At 38.9% G+C, this 17,948-nt stretch overlaps 1 protein-coding gene across 1 annotated transcript; it reads right to left on the bottom strand.

Annotated features, from left to right (window-relative positions):
- Nucleotides 1-6,574: 6,574 nt before the first annotated feature.
- On the bottom strand, nt 6,575-11,251 carry LOC125264269 (C-type mannose receptor 2-like). Its single transcript, XM_048183483.1, has 5 exons — nt 11,119-11,251; nt 10,895-10,933; nt 10,443-10,802; nt 7,886-8,233; nt 6,575-7,721 (listed from the first exon to the last, which is right to left on the bottom strand). Exons 2-5 carry the CDS (start codon nt 10,929-10,931, stop codon nt 7,363-7,365), a joined length of 1,104 nt encoding a protein of 367 aa, XP_048039440.1. The 5' UTR covers nt 10,932-10,933; nt 11,119-11,251; the 3' UTR covers nt 6,575-7,362.
- Between the last annotated feature and the right edge of the window lie 6,697 nt (nt 11,252-17,948).

The following is a 17,948-nucleotide window of genomic DNA, read 5'->3' on the forward strand; positions in this document are numbered from 1 at the left end:
GCAGCGGGCAGCCAAAGCCTCGACTGCTCCCTCTGTCCATCCGTGGAACCAGGTAAGTGTTGCCTAGCACACTGTGACGCCGCTTCGGGCCGCCTCACAAAGAGAGCTCCCCGAGCCGCGTCCCTGTGTTCCACCTCGCTGCCCTGCTGCGGGTACGCCGGTGGTCTCTTTGGTCCCGCTTGTACGGTCTCTGCGAGCCCGGTTAGCGCTCCCCAGTCCGTCTCGCTGGCTCATTCGGACCATCAGGCTCGGCTATGCGATTCAGTTCGCCCGGCATCCCCCCCAAGTTCAGGGACGTCCTCTTCACTACAGTGAAAGATGTCGTTGCCCCTGTCTTGCGTGCGGAGATCGCAGTCCTACTGGCGGAGGACGCGATGGAGCCGGCCCCTCCAGCCGATATGAGGTCAGGGTTCTACAGTCCCTACTTCATTGTACCCAAAAAGAGCAGTGGGTTATGACCGATCTTGGACCTGCGAGTTTTGAATCGGAGCCTGTACAAGCTACCGTTCAAAATGCTGACGCAGAAGCGCATTTTTGAGTGCATCCGTCCCCGAGATTGGTTTGCAGCGATCGACCTGAAGGACGCGTACGTTCCGGGTGCTAATCACTCAGGAGTGCCGCCAAGCCTTCAGTCCGTGGTCGGACCCTTTGTTCTCCGGGCAGGAGTGCCCCTAGAACAAGTGTCCCGGCATGCTGTGGTATTCACAGATGCTCCTGCCACCGGCTGGGGTGCCACGTACAACGGGCATGCAGTGTCAGGGGTTTGGACGGGACCCCATCTGCATTGGCACATCAATTGCCTCGAGTTGCTAGCAGTACGTCTTGCTCTGAGCCGCCTCAAAGGGCCGCTACGGGGCAAGCATGTACTGGTCCGTACTGACAACACTGCGACTGTTGCGTACATCAACCATCAAGGTGGTCTACGCTCCCGTCGCATGTCGCAACTCGCCCGCCATCTCCTCCTCTGGAGTCAGAAGCGTCTGAGGTCGCTTCATGCCATTCTTGTCCCTGGTGTGCTCAGCCATGTGGCCGACGAGCTATCACGAGCTGAGCTGCCAGGAGAGTGGCGACTCCACCCCCAGGTGGTCCAGCTGATCTGGAGAGAGTTTGGAGAGGCTCAGGTAGACCTGTTTGCCTCACCGGAAACCTCCCACTGCCAGTTGTTTTACCCCCTGTCCGAAGGAACACTCGGAACAGACGCACTGGCACTCAGCTGGCCCCGGGGTAACAGAAAACCGTATTGTTGCAAACCTGTCGTTCAGCCACATTGGTGAATGACGTCACGCAGGTGGTGAGTAATAACTTCCTTAAATAAATCTTTTTGAGATCGAATTAATGCTAGATTTTCTGCTATAAATTACAGACATGGAGGACTAATTCTCATTTTTATGTTATTTTGCTTTATTTCCAGATTCAATCATATGTAATATATAATCATATAATCATAGTAGAGCACATACGCACTCTTCAAAAACTGTGCTTTAAATCTCTTGACAAACTAAAATATGTAAATGACATTTGTATATATTCGAAATTAAAGATATACATTGTACTTAATGTCAGCATGCTTATTTTGGTCAAGATAAGGATTTATTAAGTTCACATGTCATGAAAACAGGAAACTATGCTTCTAACCACAGATCGAAAGCTGTCGTTCAACCACACAAGTTGAACGACAGCTTGCGTTCAACTTTCGAAGTTTGCGAATGTTTGTTAGAAACACCGTTGTTCGGGAAACACCAAATCCCTGAACTATGTTTGTAACGACGGAACTTGCGATGTTAGTTGGCTAACGATGCTTTTGGGAAACGGACCCCTGATCGGCTTTATTTCTGTCAGACGTCTACAGAAGTTCTTATTGAGAATTAGCAGAGTTTTAGATGTTGATGTTTGGTTGAAAATAAATTTGTTTGAACCATCATGGTGATCAATGTTTGCTTTATTTGGGCTCTTGACGTTTGCTAGTGTATTTCTCTTTCAGTAATTGCAGGTGTTTTCAGAAAGAGAGAATGAGAAGTCAGATCAATACATGTTTTAATGGCAGTCAAATTACTGGATTAAAGTGGTCTAAATGACTCCCTTTTTTGTACTTTCATGACTGACTTAAATAATTACTCAGCTGAAGCATTAATGAAAAAGTAATAAATTCAGCTGCTGACACAACCTCTTGTGTAAACATTGAGACACACTTACACATCAATACTCATCATACAAACCTATAGTGACAATCAAAAATATTCATATATAAATAGGAAAAGAATTCAGCTGCATAATTTATTTGTGCCACAATGCATGCTGGGAATCTGAATGTGTTTTGTGTGCTGGCATTAAGCATGTCACCATTGTTGAGATTCATATGCTGATTGTTGATATCTGTGAGTGTATACTGTAAATAACAGGCCATTTCCCCCCACAATTATCCTTAAACAAGAGAAAAACTAAACGTTTGTTTACAAAGGAATACCAGCTTATGAAGATTAGAAAAAGTGACACAACAGGACAAACACCAGAAATCATATAGTTGGATGCCCAACATTGGTTTAAACATGATCTGACAAAGTTCATGTGACAGCAAAAACACAACAAAGTGAAAAACTATTGCATCATCTATAGGTTGACTTATTGCGGAGATCTTTGTAAAGGCTGAGGGTTAATTTAACTGTAATTTTATGTAAGATGGATAAACGGAGATATCATAAAGAGGTTGTAGCCTTTATCTTCAAGCCACACTGCCTGAATTTGGCTTCAGTGAATAAATCATAATTTTTACCCTCAGTTTAAACTGAGCATCTGCTCTTTTCCCCCTAAAACAAAACCAAATATTAGAGCAAGTTTTACCTCACATTAACCCTCTGGAGTCTGAGGCTGATTTGGGGCTTGGAGAAGTTTTGACATGCCCTGACATTTGTGCTTTTTTCAGTTGTTCATAAACATATAAATGACAAAAGTGTCATTACACTGTATTCAGCACAAACTAGGCTACAATAATATGTGAGGAACATGTATGTACATGTTTGTGTTTTTGAAGGAATAATGTTTATGCGTGGTTATTGAAAAAACAACAAACTTAAGTCACTGAAATAAGTTTTTGCTTCAGAATTATGTAAAAATTATGCTGCCTACTCCTTCATATAAAACAATATATTGATTTAGTTTTTGTAAGACACTTTTTGTCAAGAAACACAGTATGCGTGGAGGCATGAATCTGCATGAATAATGGGCCATTTACACCTGAGAAGACAAAAGAATCACATAATAATGACCTGAAATTACTTGCATATTAATGAGGCCTTTCAGTCAGGTAGGCTGTGAAAAAAACCCTCTGTAATAATATCTCAGCTCATCATAAACAGCAATACTGTGAAATATTATTACAATTTAAAATAATGGTATTCTATTATATTCTTTAAAATATAATGTATTTCTGTGATGCAAAGTGTCTGAACAATTATGTTACCTCTATGGCATTTCATATAGGCTTTTAGCTTAAAAGCATGCACATTTGGAGAAATATTGATAGATTCTTATATATTTATGTCAATTTTCTATACTGAGAAGTAATATTTATTAAGAAGACATTTCAGGAATGGTGTTTTTAATTCATACTTGCAGCCGGAGGGCGCTCTCTGTACACCTTTAGGCCACAAATTCATATAAAGAAAAACAGGAACCAGGAACTAACGGCATGTCTTCTAGAGATCGCTAACCATTGCTTTAACATCCAAATAAACACTTTTCAAGACAATAAATACACGATTGAGACGATGAATGCATGTATTGCCTCTGAATTTGCGTCTGAATAGCGCTTGCTCCGTGGGCGTGGCCGCATTAGCGGATAATGAGCTGAATCACAGACTTCTGACATGGCTCTCTTTTCATACAGATTACATAAACACAGAAGGTTTGTTTTCGATTTGACTTGCACAATTTAAAACCTGACATTTCAACATTTCTTTAGACGTAAGTGTCATTTTTTTTGTCATTAGTATTCATAAGTTACAGTTCATTTTCTGAGAACTATCAGATTGGAGTTCGTTCAGAGGGAGAGGAGATGTTAGATGTTAGTTTTCTTTATTTTACAAAAAGCACAACATTGTGTTTTTACTCTGAGTGTACACAAATAAAAGAAGACATTCTGCAGTTTCAATTGATATATTACTTATGTCTCTATGACAAGAAATGACGGAGTATTTTAAGTCAGTTTTGCTGCCATGTGAAAAAAATCCTGCAAAACGCGCCGACGCGTTTTCAGACCTCAGGGAGTTAACCGAGCAAGTGCAGAGGTCCAGATCTGTAATACCTTGAAACTTATTACAAATGTTTAAACAGCATTTTTAGTTTCTTTATAAAGGCTATTGGTCTTCTAACATTTGTATGGTTAGCTTATGGTTAGCTGTTTAAACAAATTAAAATTTACATTTAAATGTAAATCATCGGTCACCATCGATCTACTCTTATCATCCGATCGTGGCTGTATTTCTCTATTAGTGTTATTAGATCTCAGTGCTGCTTTTGACACTATCGATCACAACATTCTTTTAAAAAGACTTGAAAACTATATTGGCATTAGTGGAATTGCTTTGGCATGGTTCAAATCGTACTTATCTGACCGTTATCAGTCTGTAGTAGTTAATGAAGAGATGTCGTATCGATCACAGGTTCAATATGGAGTACCACAAGGCTCAGTACTAGGACCGTTGCTTTTCACTCTGTACATGCTGCCCTTAGGAGAGATAATTAGGAAGCATGGTGTTAGTTTTCACTGCTACGCTGACGATACTCAGCTCTATATTTCCTCGCGCCCTGACGAAACCTACAAATTCACAAAACTAACAGAATGCATAGCTGACATTAAAAACTGGATGACAAGAAATTTCTTATTATTAAATTCAGAAAAAACTGATATCCTAATCTTTGGACCAAAAACTTCCTCACGAAAAAACCTTGAATACTCTCTAACACTTGACGGGTGCTCCATTAAACCTTCGTCCTCAGTTAAGAACTTGGGTGTGCTCTTCGATACCAATCTTTCATTTGAAAGTCATGTTTCTAGTATCTGTAAAACCGCCTTCTTCCATCTAAAAAATATATCTAAATTACGACATATGCTCTCAATGACAAATGCGGAACAGTTGGTTCATGCATTCATGACCTCAAGACTAGATTACTGTAACGCTCTACTGGGTGGTTGTTCTGCTCGGCTTTTAAACAGACTACAGTTGGTCCAAAATGCGGCAGCTAGAGTTCTTACTAGAACCAGAAAGTATGACCATATTAGCCCAGTTCTGTCAACATTACATTGGCTCCCTATTAAACATCGTATAGATTTTAAAATCTTGCTACTTACTTATAAAGCTCTAAATGGTTTAGCTCCCCAGTACCTAAGTGAGCTCTTAATGCATTATAGTCCTTCACGTTTATTGCGATCTCAGAATTCAGGCCAGTTGATAATACCCAGAATATCAAAATCAACTGAAGGCGGCAGATCCTTTTCCTATTTAGCACCTAATCTCTGGAACAATCTTCCTAGCATTGTTCGGGAAGCAGACACACTCTGTCAGTTTAAATCTAGACTAAAAACACATCTCTTTGCTCTTGCATACACATAACACATTATCAATACATTAACATTTTTCAAATCCGTTAAAGGATTGTTATGCTGCAATAATTAGGTCGGCCGGAACCGAGAACATTTCCTATAACACTAGATATACCTGTACATCAGAATAAGAATGGCATCCACGCTAATATCTGTCTCTCTGCTTATCCTGAGGTTTGCCGGGTGCTGGATCCAGGCCGTATCCAGATCAGATGGAGAACCTGTGTCTGGACCTGACTACAACGTAGCCCAGGAGACAATGGGCCTACAGATCCAGTTCTGGCTGCATCTATATCAGATCTATCAGATTTTTAATCCCCGTATCCGCTTACATATATTTATATATAATCTATTTTTAATCTCTATAATAAAAATGTATAATTCAGATTTTGATCTCCATATCCATTTACATATATTATATATATCTTTATATATATATAGGGGTTTTTTCCCTCCTAGGACTTTTTTCCCAGTGTTAGCACGCTGGGTTTTTCTCCTAGGGGTTTTTTTCCACCCCTGGGAGTCAGCCGACATTGGCTTAATGTAGCACCATCTTGTATATGTTACATATTACCACGCTTGTTTGTACAGCTTATTTTTAACCACTTCCCTTTTTTCTGTGCTTCTAATATGTAAAGCTGCTTTGAAACAATTACCAATTGTAAAAGCGCTATATAAATAAATTTGACTTGACTTGACTTGACTACCGAAGTACAACTTGTCGTTTTCTTTGAACGAATCCAGTCGTCACCGGTGTGCGGTGATTCTTGGGATAGGCTGGGCTGTGAAGGATCCACTCGTTCTGTCCTTCACGGACTGGCGAAAGAAGGAATTTTCATTTGTAGGCCGTATTCGAAGAAGCCTTTGAAATAGAAAAGCCTTTGTCGACGCATTCAGTTTTTCGAATACAACCTTCAAAGGATGCAGTATCTGAACTGAGACACAGCTTATGTATCCTCAATATGTTTAAATTATGATTTAAACCATGTTGGATTTTGTGATATAATGATCATTCTGATGTTGGGAAACAGTCAAGAGATGAGATTGCTGGTTATACGTGAGTTTATTTGAGCTGCTGTTGTTGACACGTTCTTTTATGTTCAGCACAAAAGAATTAGATATTTTATACCCAACCTTCACTCCTTCATGAATAAACAGTATTTCATTTAGCTGAGGCACATAATGTTCTCATTGATTCACATTCATCCAGTCATTTCTAATATAAAGTCATGATTAATACATGAAACTCAAAATAAGAGAGAGAAGTACCACAGAGATCCTTAAAACACAAATGAGGAACTTAAAAAAAACTCAGTTACATGAATTACAGTATAATGATGAGTATTTGATGCCCTTTGACCCCTCACAAAATTCAATTAATTCAATTAATCATCCAGAACCGCTGTTTGACATCCAAACAGCGGTTCTGGATGTCAAATCTCTTAACAATTAACAATTGAACAACAAACGTCAATATTTGAAACTGTTTATTTAGTCTTACATGATACCCTACTGTGTAAGTATCTTTTATTTTATTGTGTAACCATAAAGACACTGGTTCACAGAGATGATAGCGGCAAACCATTAACATTTCAAAATGTTTAAAAAAGTAACAAAGCCTTGTTTACTGAAATCATGTGACTTTGGCAGTTTGATAAGTGTGCTGAATGATTCACAACAAACCATGTGATGAATTAAACTGAAGTTAAAGGAAGTGAACACACAAGCATTTGTTATCTTACATGAAACATATGTGTATCCATTCACTCTTCATATCTGCTGCAGATGAAGTTGAGTCTGTCAGTCTCAGGACGGCTGATCCAGCGCTGATTTTCTCCAGACTGAACTGCTCCAGATCTCACTGCAGAATCACAGTTCTCTGAATCATCAAACGCCCAGTTCTGATAGCACACGGTCTGTCCGCTCACCCAGAACCAGAGGCCCACAGTGCAGGAGTGACGCAAACCCAACCACACCGCCTCAGTAGACGCCTGTTTAACCACATTCATCACCTCACGCTGAATCTCTTCTGAATGAACCGAGACCAGATCCACATGATTCTGTCTGCAGTATCGCAGAGCTTCAGACCACGTCAGCTTCTCTTTGATCAGAATCAGTTTATCTGGACACAAAACAAACCACAAGCAGAAACTAGAGAGAGACTGATCAAAAACAACATGCAGAACAAACACTGTGGAGGAATTTGTCATGTCAGACATGTAGTGTGAACTTTAAGATATCTGGAGGTGGTGGATGGATTGTGTGTGTTTGTGAGGATCTGCTCACCTTCATGACACACAAAAGGAAACTGGTTGTCGCAAGAGATGTCATTCCATTGTCCCTGAGCGTTCGGAAAAATCTCTCCACAGTTTTCATTACTTTGAAAATTATTAGGTTCATCAGACTTCCAGTATCTGAATGAGGAGTTACTCTGATCTGACCACTGCCATGAGTCTCTGAACAGACCGATCCAGACCCTTGATCCAGATAAGTGACTCTCATTGATGAACTTCTGAAGCTGTTGACTCTCATTCTGGTTCCTCACACTGACTAGATCAGTGTGATTCTGTCTGCAGTAACTCTGAGCTTCTCTCCAATTCTTCCCCTGATTGACAAAGATGAGTCCTGTGTTCGCTTTAAGAAAAACAAATGGAAACAGATTCATGAATCAGTTTGTTCATTATTCTTATGCTGCTTTATGGTTTGATGTGAATAAGAGCAGCAGTGGAAACATCAGAAACACGTGTCATTCAAAGACTGTTTCTACAGCTGATGATATATTAAATATTCACTATATATTCATGATGATTTTGCTGACATAACATTAAGCAACATTTGTGAATTTGCGTGTTAATTCTATTATAACTTTATATTTCTTGATTATGTTTTTGTTACACATTTCTCTAGAATACTTGATTCAGACACAAAGATCTGAATGAGAGAAACATCAAACAGATGAAGATGTTTCACTGCAGCTGAATATATTTGTTAACTAGTCTTTAGAAATATGTCATTAAAAAGTTCATTCAAAATGTTTGATTGTAGACTATTAATAAATACAAATGAATATTGTTGCAGTATTAATATTAATATTAATTTCTGTCAGGACCACTATCGTCAAATATGATTGATAATTCATAAAGTTTGTATTGGCGGTATGGATCTGTTCTGGGCAAGAACTCCCTGTGCATCCCTAGCGGCAGCAAATCTGATACAACAACCATGTTGTATATCACAGACGAGTATTAAACTAGTGGTAGTCTGGTCAGGGAAGCATACACCCGCAGCAATAGCTCTGAGTTAGATGCAGCGTGCAGCTAAGCAACGAAATACAGTGCTTCCTCATCATGAACACGATTTCTGCTCTAGTCGGGCTGATTCCTTTGGCTGTGGAAGTGAAGATGACGACTCCCATGATTTCACACTCCTTATGGGATCATCAAGCTTCGACGTTGTTAGAGAACTATGTGTATTTAAGGACAAGCATGTTACAATATTCTGATAAGTTTTTAAGCCACAGAAAGTTGCTCACTTAACACAGAATGTTGCAGTATTATCGGATATCATACAGAGCATAAAGTCTAAGACAACAGCTTAAGACAGCCACAGCAGAAAATCCGTTTGCTCAATGAATCATTGTTTTCCGGTCTCTACTGCAAAACTGCTTGAATCTGCGATGTATAGCGCTAAACACAGGTGATCCAACCAGTGGGTATGTTGCTATACAAACGAAAGTGCCCCGACCAGTGCACAGCAATCGAGCATGTTGCCAATGATAAGAAAGTAACACACATTGCCAAATACAATCGCAAAAGCTTTGCAAAAACATTTATACTGAGAGGACTAGAAGCCTAAGCAACACTGATAGCTTTAGCAACAGCATGAGTTCGCTTTAAAACAATGACCATATGATATTTTTATATTTTATGTAATTGTGTTGTAAATTCTCTAGGCTCTCTAATGGCAGATTCCCACAATTATCCCAAGTGACAACAAAAGATCAACATGTGAGTGAATTAGAAATTGACTTTAGTTGAAAGTGTGAAAAATATCCACAGTCTCTTTATGACCACATTAAAAAGTAGAAGCATTTAGTATTGCATTGCAATTTTGTACAACATATGGTGCATCTTTGTAGTGAAGCGAGCGCCATTACTCGCTTTGGGGAGGGGAAAAGTAACAGGAGTCCATGAGGGAAGGAGGAAAAAAAAAAAAAAAAAAGGTGGCTTACTCGCACAGCACTTCCGTGCAGGGTGTACTTTATTTACAGTGCCAGTAAATAAGACAGTCCACAGTGAAGTATATGTACAGGTGCACACAAAATCCCAAAAGTACCAAAACAAGAAAATAAAGACGAAAACTGTGTCCACAATATACAACGGTTTTGGGGTTTTGCTCGAGGTTCCACAGTAACACTCTCGCCGACATGGTTAACAAGCCCCGAATGTGAGTCTAGCCTCCCTTTTTATATGCCAGACTCCGCCCTTTTCTGGCATAATTCATTAAGATGTAAGTATTATACATTTGACATTTTAAACCCTTCACAACACTCATTAAATCAACATTAAACAATAATTCTCACCGGTAATTCAAATACATATATTTATCATCCTCAATAAACAAAGAAACATGTAAACTTTCAACACTTACTTTACACATAAAATCTCCCCCCCACACACAAGACAATGGTTTAACTGGCACAGAAACGGCAGGTAAGGGGTGGGAAATGGAGAGTGAATGGGGTATGTATTCAGGTGTGTGTGTGTGCCCAGTGGAAAATGTCTACTTTATCACATCCTTTCTATAAATAATGTTTGTTGTCATTGTAGGGAGCTGAACTTACTGTTGTTAGATGAACTGCAGATGAAAGTCAGGCTGCTACTACATGGGAAATCATGCCATTGTCCATCTCTCATTATAGCACACCTCTCATCTCTGCCATCAGGTTGTCCAGATCCCCAGTTCTGATAGAGCGCAGGATCACCTGAAGACCACTGCCATTTATCAACACTCGTCCTCTCCAGCCCAATCCAGACATGTCCATCATTCACACTCTTGTTCAGCTCATTCATGTCGTTCATGTCGTCAACGGTGGCCAGATCTGTGTAATTCTCTCTGCAGTATCTCTGAGCTTCAGTCCAGGTCTTCGTCACGTTTATAAAGTGATACTGACGCTGAACACATTCAGATACGGAGCAGAGAGCTGTGAAAGAGAGGGTTTGATTTAATGCTTTTCATAACAGAGTCAAACCTGATGAAACTATAAACCATAAATAAAACAACAAACACACTCACCAATGAGAAGAAGAATGAAATATAGAGTTTGCTCCATTTCTGAGGAAGAAACACATTGAAAAACTCAGATATCAAACATTCACAGATTCTTTTTGGAGTAAAATATGACAGTTTCAGTTAGTATCTGAACAGCAGCATGAATTCACTGTACATAATCATTCAGACAATATTAACATCTCAAAGTCTAGTTGTGTTTGAAGAATGAACATGTGAGTTGTTCTTACTTTAGAGGTCGTGTGTTTCTGTCCTGAGTCTGATGTTTCTGTCTGCAGCTTTAAACAGTGTGATCATTATATCTGCTCTCATCCCTCATTCATCATCATATCATTTGTGTATTTCTCTGAAAACCCCTATTTCATATTCACTTCCTCTATATTTGTGTATTTGTCCAACTCTCTCCCTTTATTTGCATCTTGACGTCTGTGTCAGTCAGTGTCAGTCTATATGAATATGGACCTTAATAAAAATATCATGTATGTTTGTGTTTCTCTGTTTTGGGCCACTTTTTATCTGGTGCTGGTGACAAAGAGGGAGAAACATTTATTTTTTGCTCTCATGGGCTTTCTTTTATAAAATATGAACACTTTTGCACGTAAACACATCCTCATCACTCATTTTCTTATCTCCACATCACATGTAGACATTTAGTCTGGACAGTATTTACATCTCTGACGTGAAACAGGAGAAACAGTGAGTGTTATTGTTCAAGTCATATTTCATTACGTTTCATCCAGTCTTATTCATCTATTAGTTTTATTGTAGCTACAGGAATGTTACACTATAACTGTGTTATAAATCAGAGCTGCGTCCTTCGAAGTCCATGAAGGTTGAAGTGAGAGTTGTTAAATGAGGAGACAGGGGTCACTGCAGGTCAGAGTAATGGGCGTGCCGAAAGGTAAATTGCTACAACAGAAACTAACTCTAACCCTACCCCACACCCTGGCAGACAGTTTTAGTCAAGTCAAGTCAAGTCACCTTTATTTATATAGCGCTTTTTACAATGCAGATTGTGTCAAAGCAGCTTTACATTGATAACTGGTACATAATTTGGCTGCACAGCAGCTCTTAAATAATAGTGTCAATGCAGGCAGATCAAAGCACTGTTGAATAAATGTCAAGAATACTATTGAATATTTAGTGACCAATGATGAAGACCTTTCTGCAGGCCTTTCGGCACACCCATCACTCCAAGCTGCAGACACTCTAATACAGATAATAATAATAATAATAATAATAATAATAATACAGATCTACTCGGATACAGCTAATATATATATATATTTTTTTTTTAATTCTAAAAACGTTTTCCAAACATTCTGTTTTGGTTAAGGAAATATTAAAATGTCCAGTCTCTTAATGTTAGAGGAACGTCATTTAAAGGTTAGTTTGACGTTCCTGAAACATTTGAACACCTGCTGTTAACAAGCAGAATCACTGAAGGAAAGAGAAACAACAAGAACAGAAACTACAACTGACTTCAGCCACAGCCTTAGATGAAATCAACCGAAGATAAAAGACATTAAATCTCTCCAGATCTCAGAACCAGATTGACTTTATTTCTATCAGACGTCTACAGAGGTTTAGATGTTGCTGTTTGGTTGAAAATTAGTTTTGATATAATCACCATCATGGTGATCAGTGTTTGCTTTAGTTGGGCTCTTGCTGTTTGCTAGTTTATTTCTCTTTCAGCAATTGCAGGTATTTTCAGAAAATGATTATGCATTGACAGAGAGACTGAGAAGGCAGATCAGTATGTCTGTTTTAAAGACAGTTACTGCACTAAAAGTGATTTAAACCAGTGTTTGCCAAAGTGGGTGCCAAACTGACTAGTGGTGCCACAGAATCTCAGCTTTTTTTCCAATTTAAACAGCCTAAAACAAGTATCATACCATATAATAGCCTTTTACAGCATGTATTTTAAAAAATATATCAAAACACCAACATTTGAGCATGCCCAAACAAAAATAACTAAGTGAGAAAACACTGATATATTTCATACATATTTAAAGTTTAAATATTTATTTACCGCCAACTGGACTGTTCTCAGGAGAGAATCGCAGAAATGTCACAGTCCAGAAGACAGACAGACATCAACCCGGAACCACCACCACCCAAAAAATAAAATCAGGCAGTTCAGTGACAGCTACCTGGCTTACAGGGAAAGGCTATCAAATGCAGCAAAGAACTACCCAATCGTGCAACAGGTGAAGAAATGATTATTGTCATCGATATGTACTTGAAAGAACGCAGTCTCGACTGGGGCATGTGTCATAGTATCTGCACAGATGGAGCGGCATCTATGACTGGAAAAGTAAAAGGACTGGTAACTATAGTGAAGAACCAAAACTTAGATGTGCAGATTACCCCTGTACAGCAAAGCAATCGTCACAAAAGCAATGCACACAGACCTGACTGTAGCTTTAGAACAAGCTTTTCAAATTGTGAACTGCATTAAGTCACGACCTTTGAAGTCCCGATTGTTTAACATACTGTGCAATGAAATGGGGTCTGAACATCAGAGTCTGCTGCTGCATACGGAGGTGCGCTGGCTGTCACGGGGCAAGGTGCTTTCCCATGTCTATGAGCTTAAACTCAGGCAGTTTTACACTGAGCACGACAAACCCCACAAAGAACAGATCAGCGACGACTCATGGTGGGCTAAGATTGCATACCTCACAGACATTTTAGTCACTTAAATGAGCTTAACACAAAGATGCAAGGAAAGAATGAAAATATTTTAACAGCAACAGACAAACTTAACGCTTTCAAGGCCAAACTCAAGCTGTGGCAAAATATACTGAAAAATAAAAACATCGACATTTCCTTAAACAGCAGAGCACTCCGCTCGTAAGACACCAGTGTAGGATTTGAGGGCGAACCACACAAATGAATCTTCCAGATGATTTGTTCAAACATAATTCCACACAAAAACTCAACACTCCAGACTCCAAATCAACCCAGAGATTGTTTGATCCCAAAACATAGAAATAAGACAGACCTTCTTTTCCTACAAGACCTTTGAATGACCTCTGAAACACAGGATTCAAATCTCTTAAAACCCACAGAGATTCAGACTTTACATATCAAAAATGCATCAGATCGTTCCAAAACATTTCTAGACGGACTTGTAATCAAACATCGTTCAACCTATGCATGTGACACAATTCATGTAATTGTTCTAAGTTTTGAATAGTTGATTGAAAGAGTGTGTTTACTGTGTGCGTGATTGATTTCTAATAACTCAATGGATGGCATGAATGAAAATGTATCATATTATTTTTAGAGAAATCATTCTAAACTGTACTCTCTGCTAAGAGGAAAGTTAAGAGACCACAGATAACATGTAATTTATGGTAAAAGGAGGAGAAAAGCCACCTCTGAAACAAAGACGATACCTAATTGGTTATAACTCCTCAAAGACGTTGGACAAATGGCGAGCAACGGACCTTGGGATAGGCTGGCCTATGAAGGATCCACTCGTTCTGTCCTTCACAACCTGGGGAAAGGAGGACGCATTTGCAGGCCATATTTGAAGAAGCCTTTGAAATAGGAAAGCCTTTGTTGTGCCGCTGTGACGCATTCGTTCTTTGAATACAGCCTTTGAAGGATGCAGTATGTGAATTGATACACAGCTTATGTATCCTCAAAATGTTTGAAATATGATTTAAACCATGTTGGATTTTGTGAAACAGGGAAACAACAGTCAAGAGATGAGATTGCTGGTTGTAGATGAGTTTATTTGAGCTGCTGTTGTTGACAGCTCGGTAATTGGTTATTAGTAAGTGAGATGTGATATTCAATGAGTCTGATCATGCAGTTGAAAAGGAGCCTGATGCAAGTAAAGAAGACATTGTGAAACAGAATGTGAAATTTGACTGTCTGGAACCTTAAAGTGAGGACTCAGCGGAACAAGATATCCAAAGATATCCACGTGCAACAACCTGAAGGTTTTGTTGTCAAAGGAAACGAACATCTAGTGTGCAAACTAAATCGCAGCATCTATGGACTGAAGCAATCACCGAGATGTTGGAACATCGTCCTAGATGAACAGCTGAAGAAGATGGGGTTTGTTCAAACAACAGCCCCACTGCGCAATGTGACGTCGGAGTGACGTCTATTTCATGTAAGTTTTGGACGTCCAAATTCAGTCCATTGAAGGGGTTGTTTTGTAACGCCAGGCGACGTCTTTTTTCAACGTCTTCCGCACGTCTAATGTTGACGTCCGTGGGACCTCCGTGTAAGGGCCATTTATAGTCCAAATGTGGTCGTTTGTGGACGTCTTTTCAACATCAAATTTAGACTTATTTTGGACGTCGTTTTTATAACTTCTATAACTGAGGTCCCATGTTTCCAGAGGGTGGAGGACATGTTTTCTGTGCCAGTTAATTTTCCTGTAGCTTTGTTTGGCTCAACTTATAGTTTCAACAGGAAATGCATTATACCTTCGTATGCATCTCCAGTTATCACCTGCTGCTGAGAGAATCAAATGGAGTTTTTGCAAAATGATCTGGAACAGTATATGCCACCTTCTGAAATGGGACTAGATCATTTTCCAAAAACTCCATTTGATTCTCTCAGCAGCAGGTGATAACTGGAGATGCATACGAAGGTATAATGCATTTCCTGTTGAAACTAGAAGTTGAGCCAAACAAAGCTACAGGAAAATTAACTGGCACAGAAAACATGTCCTCCACTCTCTGGAAACATGGGACTACATACAACACTACAGTTATACAAATACAAATAAACCACAATTCAATATCACCATTTTCATCCTTATTCAAAAATAAATGCAGCGATGCACACTGTAACAAATAATCCTGTAAAAAAACGGTAATTTTCTGGCAGCAGGGGCAATAAAACAATAAAAACAATAAAATTCCCTATAAATACGGTTAAATGCTGCTATATACAAATAACCAGTCTTAACTGCAAAAAAATGATTATTAGTATATTTTATAAAAAGCCAAAAACAGTTTTAAAACTAGTAATGGTTTCAACTGTAGCAATATACTTAGTATGTACATACAACAATTTGTTACAAACGGAAAAAAAAAAAGTTACAGGTCGAATAATAATTAAACAGTCTGCCTTCAAAACCTGACCACTGGTCGACAGATGCATTACAAAGAGCCATTAAAAAACAAAATTAAACAAAGCAAGAAAGAGTGAGTGTTCTTAAAGTCCGCATGACACTGATTAAAATGTCTGTGCAAGTGAATGGAGGGATATTGTACTCCCTTCTGAAGAATGTTCTCCATGTATGCCTTCTAGTCATAGTCTGCAGTTTCAGTTCTGACCGTCATCTGCTTTCTCAAAGTGCTCGTCTCAGCTTTTGATCCCTTGGGGTTTATCTTGAAAAGGCATCTGTCAAATAAACAACAAACAACATGAGTAATGAAACAGACTCTACTATAGAACTCTTTTAATAAATTAACAGTAAAAATATCAGAAAAGTGGAAAAGGGCACAGAGCATGTTTATGGAGGGAATTTGCGAGAGTGAATGCCAGAGGGTCTACGTCTACATTAATCCAGATACTTTTGCATATTTTTCTTTATGTTTTGGCCTTCCTTTCACACTGAGTCCTGAGAAAACATGATCATTTCTAACGTTTAACAGCATGCACAGGAAGATGATTTAAGAGTCTTCCGACATCTCAATGTAAAAGAGAAACTTTTGGAAGATGCTGGAACGATATGTGGTCTAAGAACATGTTAATATTAAAACAACATTTTCAAATGTGTCCAGATTAATGTAGACAGATAATGTAGAGAGAGAGTTTCATAAATGTTTTGATGTATGAAATTAACTGTGGGTTTCCTACCTCTGTAAGAACTCCAGCGTTGCTCCTTGGCCTGCTGGGTACGAGATGTTCAGGTAGTTGTAGGACGCTGCTAACAGTGATTGTAAATTCATTGCCTAAATAATTACATTATTTGCTAACTGCATTCTTAAATTGTGATGTTGACATGCATTCTCTGTAAAGCTGCTTTGAAATGATATGTATTGTGAAAAGCGCTATACAAATAAATGTGAATTGAAACTCATCAGTATCACTGAAAGTGGTGCTGTGGATATTAACAACAATTTGGTCCACAGGAATCAAAGTACTCTTCCTGTTATTCATATAGACAAGAGATCTGTAATTTTTTATGAGAAACAAAACATAAACATATAAATTTCAGCAATTATATAATCTTTAAATGGTGCAACTCTCACCTTTTCAGCATGTCTTTAATATCAGAAACTCACAACTTATCTGCAGAGAGACTTTTTGTAAGAAATAAAACATAAAAACATAAATTCTAGCAATTATATTATCTTTAAATGGTGCAACTCTCACCTTTTCAGCATGTCTTCAAAGTCTGCGTGAACCGGAAGCTGAAGACTTTTCTCCAGTGTTGTGACGCATTTCCAAGTGAAACAGAATATTGAACAGAGGGCAGAGTTTTACTTTAGCGCTCCTCCTCTCCATCTCTCGCGCTCCTCCTCTCCATATCTCCCTCATAGCAGACTAACGGTTGCAGGGGAGTGGTTTAAGCGATTTCAACCCAAGCCGTCAAACTGATATTAACAGAGAAGGGGCACCGTTGCAGAGGGGAGGAGCATTTTCAGATTTTAATTAAATATTATGAAGCCAAACAATGGACCCTTCGCTAAGCCCCGCCCTCCTTAGTTACTGTTGCTACACCTGTCAAGCTTTCGCGTCTGGCAAGTCATTTACAGTATGTATGCACCGAGATAATTAGTCATTTTTGGCGAACAGGTGAAATATCTGAGAAAGCAAGACAAAAGGGACTGCAGTATGCATTCAAGGGACATATCTACGACATAATATGCAACCGATTAGAAAATAATTTGATCAAAATTGAAGCTAAAGCTCCCAGCAGCCGCCTCATACGCTGTCCATTCAAATGGGAAACACACAATTTATTGAGGAAAAGCTTTGTTCATCCACAGCAGGTTAGGCTAAGTGAAATTTGTGAAAATAACCAATTATAAATCAAACAGCTTATCCATAAGTCTTGTGGAATAAACACAAGACGTTAGCC

This window comes from Megalobrama amblycephala, linkage group LG3 (assembly GCF_018812025.1).
Source record: "Megalobrama amblycephala isolate DHTTF-2021 linkage group LG3, ASM1881202v1, whole genome shotgun sequence".
In the NCBI taxonomy this organism is placed as follows: domain Eukaryota; kingdom Metazoa; phylum Chordata; class Actinopteri; order Cypriniformes; family Xenocyprididae; genus Megalobrama; species Megalobrama amblycephala.

What these genes read in the sequence shown, in the direction of transcription:
- LOC125264269 (XM_048183483.1), bottom strand. Translation starts at nt 10,931, where the DNA reads ATGGAGCAAACTCTATATTTCATTCTTCTTCTCATTG. An exon ending in TTTCATTCTTCTTCTCATTG is followed by an intron (nt 10,803 to 10,894) that starts GTGAGTGTGTTT and finishes TCTCTTTCACAG; the next exon opens with CTCTCTGCTCCGTATCTGAA. An exon ending in TCCTTTTGTGTGTCATGAAG is followed by an intron (nt 7,722 to 7,885) that starts GTGAGCAGATCC and finishes TTTTGTGTCCAG; the next exon opens with ATAAACTGATTCTGATCAAA.